The sequence below is a fragment of the Spinacia oleracea genome, chromosome 1 (genome assembly GCF_020520425.1).
Source record: "Spinacia oleracea cultivar Varoflay chromosome 1, BTI_SOV_V1, whole genome shotgun sequence".
Taxonomy (NCBI): domain Eukaryota; kingdom Viridiplantae; phylum Streptophyta; class Magnoliopsida; order Caryophyllales; family Amaranthaceae; genus Spinacia; species Spinacia oleracea.
Genome location: NC_079487.1, coordinates 3323007 through 3331151, shown reverse-complemented (window position 1 = coordinate 3331151; position 8145 = coordinate 3323007). Strand labels below are relative to the sequence as shown.

At 33.6% G+C, this 8145-nt stretch overlaps 1 protein-coding gene across 1 annotated transcript; it reads right to left on the bottom strand.

The window, feature by feature from the left end:
• Positions 1 to 3689: 3689 nt before the first annotated feature.
• LOC130465695 (uncharacterized) lies at positions 3690 to 5260 on the bottom strand. Its single transcript, XM_056834562.1, has 6 exons — positions 4936 to 5260; positions 4636 to 4839; positions 4440 to 4547; positions 4267 to 4348; positions 4080 to 4181; positions 3690 to 3944 (listed from the first exon to the last, which is right to left on the bottom strand). Exons 1-6 carry the CDS (start codon positions 5097 to 5099, stop codon positions 3843 to 3845), a joined length of 762 nt encoding a protein of 253 aa, XP_056690540.1. The 5' UTR covers positions 5100 to 5260; the 3' UTR covers positions 3690 to 3842.
• Positions 5261 to 8145: the final 2885 nt, after the last annotated feature.

The window sequence follows — 8145 nt, the reverse complement described above, 5'->3', positions numbered from 1 at the left end:
AATAATACAAATTCAATTTCCAAATTCTATTCACGAGCGAGTTGAAATCCCCCTAAAATACTTCGAAATCCAACGGGTTGAAGCTCCCCTAAAATACTCCAAATTCTACTTCGGGTTGAAATTCCCTTGAAATATTCCAAAATCCAATAGGTTGAAATTCCCCTAAAATATTGACGGGTTGAAATCCCCTTGAAATAATACAAAATCCAATTCTCTTTCGATCGGGTTGAAACTCCCTTGAAATAATACAAAATCCAATCTCCTAAAATATTTCCAATGGGTTGAAAATCCCTTGAAATAATACAAGTTCAATTCTCAAATGGGTTGAAATTCCCCTAAAATAGTCCAAGTTCCAATAGGTCGAAATCTTCTTTTTCAATATTCCAAGTTCTAGTACAAGGAGAAAACCTCCACAAAAGAATGAATCTCCTCTCAAATATTTCCAACGGGTTGCAAATCCCTAATACAAGTACAAGATCAAATCCCGAATCTTCGGAGTGGCACTTAGAGTCAAGTCTAGGTCTCATTCATTGCAATAAACGAATAAATAATAAACGAATAAAAAAAAATTAAAACATCACTGTAGCAACGCCAGCCGTGAATTTTTTTTTTTTTTAATAATTTCGGAAATATTACTCCCTCCGATCCTATTTGTTGTATCCATTTGGAATCTAGGGGGGTTTTTAAGAAAATTGGAATCTTGGTTTGTATTGGTATAAGTGTAATGATTGGGTGTAAGAGAAATGATTGTGTGTAAGAAATTGGAATAAATGAAAGAGAGAGAAAATAATAAAGAAATAAGAGAAAAGGTAGATATTTTATTAATAATAATAATAAATCATATTATATGTTCTCTTCTCCCTCACTGGGCTAACATTGCCAACAAAAATTCAACTAACATTACCAACAAAATTCAAGAACATTAGCAACAAAAATTACCAACATTCAAGAACAAAAATCACCAACAAAATTCACCTTAATCAAACAAATTCAACGAACCCAGAAAGTGGAACAAAGAATTCACCGAAAGTAAACAAAAATCGAGCAAAAATTCAACGAGCCCAGAAAAAATCAAACAAAAATCAACAAAATTCAACGAACAAAAATTTACCGAAATTACCCAGAAAAATCGAATAAAAATTCACCGAAATTACCCACAAAAATCGAACAAAAATTCACCAAAATTACCTAGAAAAATAGAACAAAAATTCAACGAATTCACCATGAAAAATCGAATAAAAATTACCCAAAAAAATTACCCAGAAAAAACGAATTTTACCTAGAAAAATCGAAGAAAAATTACCCAGAAATATCGAAGAAAAATTCAACAAAAATTCAACGAACCCAGAAAAATCGAACAAAAATTGAAAGATTTTGAAGATTTAGAGGTCAAATTCGGCCATGAAAACTCTAGATCTAGAATTTTTATGCTCGAATTTCACCATCTAAAGCCTTGATATAGATTTTTTTTTCAGAGGATGGTGGTGGAGGCAGCGAAGGCGGCGTAGGTGTGGTGGTGGTGGTGGTGGTGGTGGTGGTGGTGGTGGTTGCGGCGGAGATCTAGAGAAATGAAGAGCATTGTTCTTCACTTCTTCATAAAAGAGGTTTTGGGAGGAGAGAGAGTGAAATTTTGAGGGAGGAGAGAAATGAAATCAGAAGAGGGAGGGAGAGGATGGAGGGGAGACGTGAAATCAGAAGAGGGAGGGAGGAGAGAGAGTGAAAAACATGAGGGAGGAGAGAGAGCGAAATCAGAAGAGGGAGGGAGGAGAGAGAGTGAAAGTAATGGGTTTATAGGGGTGGGGAAGTGGGATTTAGAGAAGGAGATATTAATTTAATAATGGGGGTTGGGAATATAAATTAATTTAATATTAGGGGTTGGGAAATTTAGGTGGGAATATGGGTAGAATTTTTAGGTGTTTTGGTAATTAGATAGAAATGTGAGGGTATATTGGGAAAAAAAGTATGGCCAAAAATAGAATAGATTCTAAATGGGTAGAATAAAAAGAAACGCTTAAAATGGAAACGGGTAGAACAAATAGGATCGGAGGGAGTAATTTAAATTCGAAAAAAAAACGCACTTAATTCACATAAACGAAAGATTTTCGAATCGCATAATCATAAACTTTGAACTTGAAATAATTTCGGACTTTTCTAAATAATAACGAAAATATTTTAATTTATTTAATTTAATAGTTGCAGCTTAATTCAATGAAATTCGTTAGGCGCCTAAAATTTTAAAAAGTAGACACGAAAAGTCAGTAAAACCTATAGCTCAAAAATACCACTTTGTAACACCCCGGTAATACTCCTTTTTCTAGAATAACCCTTTTTATAAATATAACTATAGAGAATTATCAAAGTATTATCGCCCGTGTAAAAACGTAACGGCTTATTCAGAATTTTACAGCGGAAAACATAAAACTAACTTTAGGTTTATAAATAATCAATTACAAAGTTAATTCCCAAAACCAATCAACGAAAATAAAGTAATGTAGATAGTACGACAAGTTTAAAGTCCAATTTAACAAACCCAAGTCACTTAGCAAATCAAAATAAATACAAGCTCTAATCCCAATCCTAATGATGCATCATCTTCAAACCTGTAGATGGAAAAAGCTTATTGATCTTTAGAGACTGCTCACCAAAATGGGTCATCACAAGATCAATAAGGCATAGCCATGATCAACACACACAAACAACGCACGTAATCAGCAAAGATGAGTACTACATACTAAAATAATGATAATCCTAACATGATTCTATTAAACGAACAACCCTAACATGATACTGATGGAACATAAGTAAGGATAACTAAAACATATTAACTTGAAGACTATATTTGACTGGACTAAACCTTTGTATCATTAACATTGTTTTAATTGAAATAGTCAATGGACTGATTTGTCTACTATAAGCCATAATTGAGGAAGACGAGGTACGGGCGTGACTCCGTAACCCCAATGACCTGCGATATCGAGGAACTTTTGAATAAAATAGAACCGGTGATCAATCCGGCCCCAGAAAAAGCCATAGGCGACCCATGATCCCAACTCCTGATTGTCCGTCACTTCAGACGTGCATAGTCTAAAGCTATTGCTACTCAGTTTCACTTTACATGATTTACATATTAATACTCTGTTATAACTCAACAATCACATAAACCATACAATCAACAAGTATTCGCACACTAGTAGAAAAAACCCTTATTGCAGCGGGCTTTTAGACCCCTGTTGCAGCGTACATCGTATGCTGCAACTGGGGGGCCTGCAACAAGTCTGAACTTGTTGCAGCGTACATGTTCGCTGCAAAAAGTGATTTGTTGCAGCGGGCTTTTAGATGTACGCTGCAACAAGTGCCAAAAAATTGGCAAAATTTTGGACTTGTTGCAGCGTACATATAAAAGCCCGCTGCAACAGACCCAACTTTTTGCAGCGTACATTTATTTGTACGCTGCAACAAGTCTGAATTACTCAATTTTTTGCAGCGTACATTTATTTGTACGCTGCAACAAGTCTGAATTTTTGCGAAATTTTTTTCCCTTGTTGCAGCGTACAACATATATGTACGCTGCAAAAAAGCACTTTTGGCGGGAAAATTCTAATTTTGTTTAGGGATACCTAGAGTGCCTTGCACCAAATATAGAAACCTGTCAAAACAATAATAGAATAACGCAACCTGTATAACAAATATAAAAACAACAACTGGAGTTTTGTATATATCCCAAAACCAAAAGTGCACATACCGATACATTTAAATACATTTACGTTCCAATTTCAAAGTACGCATACATTTTAACATAAAAGATTGTTCTATAACATCTAAACCAACACGATCAAGCGCCATCAGGTCAATAATAAATACTTGGTGGTAAAAAACTTCGCCCATTGCTCACGAACCACATCAATTTCCTCACTAGCATAAGGCGCAGTCCTCGGAGTATAGACCTTACAAAAACAAAAAATTGATGGAGCATATATTAGATCGATTAAATGCAAATGAAATGTCACATTTTAACATTCAAGCAACTAATGACAATGTATTAATAGTCTAGAATACGAATCAATTAGTTACTTAATTACCTCATCTAGCCGGCCTTCATAGTCATGTTGTAACGTGACTATCTCTAACATGAACTTCATAACGTAATAGCCACACTCAGTTCCGCCGATTTGTTGAGCACACTGATTAAGAAACATAATACTTTATCTTGCAAGGCCAATAATTAATAAAAACAAAGCAAAAAGCTAATTAAGAAACATGTTATACCTCTATATGAATGGGTTTACACGACTTAAAACTCGTTTTATTCGGACAATGCCCACCATTGCACTTGTACACTTGGTATGCCCTAGAAAATTAACGAAACATGGGTACTCATGAATATGATTTTGGCTTAGGTTTCTTAAAGACTAATGTAATTTGTAAGCAAAAGAACTTACAAACTCAAGATTCCCCATGCATAATCTGTTCGACGTGGATCTCTAGCAGAATCGAAAATATATACATAACCTCTACGTAGGTCCATCACGTATAAATTCCAATGATTTCTGTATAATTTATAAATGATATATTAAATATTTAATAACAATAATAATTAATATTTTATATGAAACTTATATAATATAACACACTTACTCTTGATTATATGGGATTAAAAACCAATTAGTTAGGTTAGGATTACCCATCTTCTCCTTTTCAATTTCAGCTTGGAAAATGTTTTTCAAATACATTGTTGGCGCTCCAGGGTCGGCCTTGATTCTAGTGCTTGACATAATCTCGGGACAAATGAACGAAATCCGAGACATTTCAAATGATTTGGCATGATCGTGCAATAAACACCTACAAAATAAACAAGATTACACTATTAAGATCGATAAAGAGAAAAAACTTCAAAGAAATAATAGTTTTATTAACAACAATAAAACATTTAATTACAATATGTAGACTTGGATCGCTGAAATGTTTAAGCACGCCCCGCGAAGGAACTCTCCTATATCAGACGCAGTTATGTATGTTTCTTGATCAAAATCCGAGTGCCAAACTGAGGCCGCCAATGGGATGGTAGTATTATCATATATATCATCAGGCGCCGAAGTCATGATAAACTGCAAGTATTTGCATGACGGGCCAAGACCTTGAATTGCATCGTGTACAAGTCCCGCTTTCTTGCTTTTGGTGGTTGATTCTTGTGTTTTACGATCACAACTACCCACGACCTCTAAGTTGGACTTAGGCTTAGAATTCGACTTCTTTGGATGCGAAAATTCCTATAACAATAGTCAATTAACATTAGTCATATAATAAGAATCAAATGAGTCATTAGGTTCTTTAGTTCAAAGTTGGGAGCGAAAATGTCATTTTAGCTCAATATATGACCTATAACGACCCAACGAGCCATAAATGTGCATAAATAGGTTCGAATGAGTTTTAGAAACTTAAAACTATGCATATTAGTCGTGTAATAAGAATCAAATGAGTCCTTAGGTTCTTTAGTTCAAAGTTGGGAGCGAAAATGTCATTTTAGGTCTATATATGACCTATAACGACCCAACGAGCCATAAATGTGCATAATTAGGTTCGAATGAGTTTTAGAAACTTAAAACTATGCATATTAGTCATGTAATAGGATTAAAATGAGTGTTTAGGTTCTTTAGTTCAAAGTTGGGAGCGGAAATGTCATTTTAGCTCTATATATGACATATAACGACCCAACGAGCCATAAATGTGCATGAATAGGTTCGAATGAGTTTTAGAAACTTAAAACTATGCATATTAGTCATGTAATAAGAATAAAATGAGTCATTAGGTTCTTTAGTTCAAAGTTGGGAGCGAAAATGTCATTTTAGCTCTATATATGACCTATAACGACCCAACGAGCCATAAATGTGCATAAATAGGTTGGAATGAGTTTTAGAAACTTAAAACTATGCATATTAGTCATGTAATAGGATTAAAATGAGTGTTTAGGTTCTTTAGTTCAAAGTTGGGAGCGAAAATGTCATTTTAGCTCTATATATGACCTATAACGACCCAACGAGCCTTAAATGTGCATAAATAGGTTGGAATGAGTTTTAGAAACTTAAAACTATGCATATTAGTCATTTAATAAGAATAAAATGAGTGTTTAGGTTCTTTAGTTCAAAGTTGGGAGCGAAAATGTCATTTTAGCTCTATATATGACCTTTAACGACCCAACGAGCCTTAAATGTGCATAAATAGGTTCGAATGAGTTTTAGAAACTTAAAACTATGCATATTAGTCATGTAATAGGATTAAAATGAGTGTTTAGGTTCTTTAGTTCAAAGTTGGGAGCGAAAATGTCATTTTAGCTCTATATATGACCTTTAACGACCCAACGAGCCTTAAATGTGCATAAATAGGTTCGAATGAGTTTTAGAAACTTAAAACTATGCATATTAGTCATGTAATAAGAATCAAATGAGTCCTTAGCTTCTTTAGTTCAAATTTGGGAGCGAAAATGTCATTTTAGCTCAATATATGACCTATAACGACCCAACGAGCCTTAAATGTGCATAAATAGGTTCGAATGAGTTTTAGAAACTTAAAACTATGCATATTAGTCGTGTAATAAGAATCAAATGAGTCCTTAGGTTCTTTAGTTCAAAGTTGGGAGCGAAAATGTCATTTTAGGTTAATATATGACCTATAACGACCCAACGAGCCTTAAATGTGCATAATTAGGTTCGAATGAGTTTTAGAAACTTAAAACTATGCATATTAGTCGTGTAATAAGAATCAAATGAGTCCTTAGGTTCTTTAGTTCAAAGTTGGGAGCGAAAATGTCATTTTAGGTTCGAATGAGTTTTAGAGGGTTTACCTTGGATGGTAAGTCTGTTGTCTTCTTTTGGGCCGCTAACACCGTTGTCTTTTTCTTGGAGCTACCATCCCTCTCTTTAGAAACATTAGACTTGGACTTCTTTTTAGGAGGTGAAATACAATCCTTTAAAATTCAACAAAAACAAGAGTAGGTAAGATGTCGAATGTGCTTGCGTGAACATATACATTCTAAACAATAAAACATATATACCTCGCCGTCTTCGAAAATCACTAAGTGTATGGGCCATTGCACAAAACTACCCAGAGCTGTTGCGCAACTGTTTTTATCTTGGAAATAAGTAAGTGATCACAAAGCTGTCAATCAAGAATTCGATCATTCCAATTAATTCAATCCTTCCTTTAATAATGGTTAACCCCTTGATATGGGTATAAAAGTTCAACTTACTAAACAAGGTCCTCGGCCCTCATAAAGTAGTGAAATTCTTAAAAAGCGAACAACAATCAATTGATCTAAACCAATATATATGAAATAATATAATGTTCCCAACCAACATGCTTGCATCAATCATCCATGCTAACATGTTATAGTTCTCATAATAAAATCCATGTTCAACACGTTCATCCAACAACATTAAACATGTAAATTTCAACATAACCAAGTTCAAAGGCATAACATAACCAAGTCCAAAGGCACAACAACATGGTTTCAACATAAGCACACATCCCCAGGCACACAGGTATGTATGTACCTTGTGTAGACAAACTGATAGGCCACTTTAACACTTTTAAAAGTCGCCTAAAGAGAATTCTCCGCCTAAAACAACCAACAAGGATTCCAAATCAACTTCTAATCATTCACAACAATAACAAGGCATTCTAAATACATCCTAAACATATTTAGAACCTTCCCCAATATCAAAAATTGAATATTTGATTTCCTAGCATCATAATTATTGAATTAATGATTGAAATCCGTTGAAAACTCTTCAAAAACATCATACTTTAATTTTCAGCTATATAAACGCGTTTAAAAACTTCGCCAAGACCAACTTAACATACCTAGACGTTGAAACAATAATTTTAATAATCCACTATCGTCCTAGCATGATTTACAACCATTAAAACCTTAATATTCATACTTTAAATAATTAAAAAATCAATATTTCAATGCATTTATATAATCTGAAAATTAAATATATTATTTAAACATAATATATAAATCTGAAAATTCTAATTAAATCATAAAAATCATAAATTCAATTTAATTAAAACATAACTTAAATTAATAACATATAATTAAAACATTTAATCTAATTACTTAGGGTTCAAGAAATAACAAATAAAGAA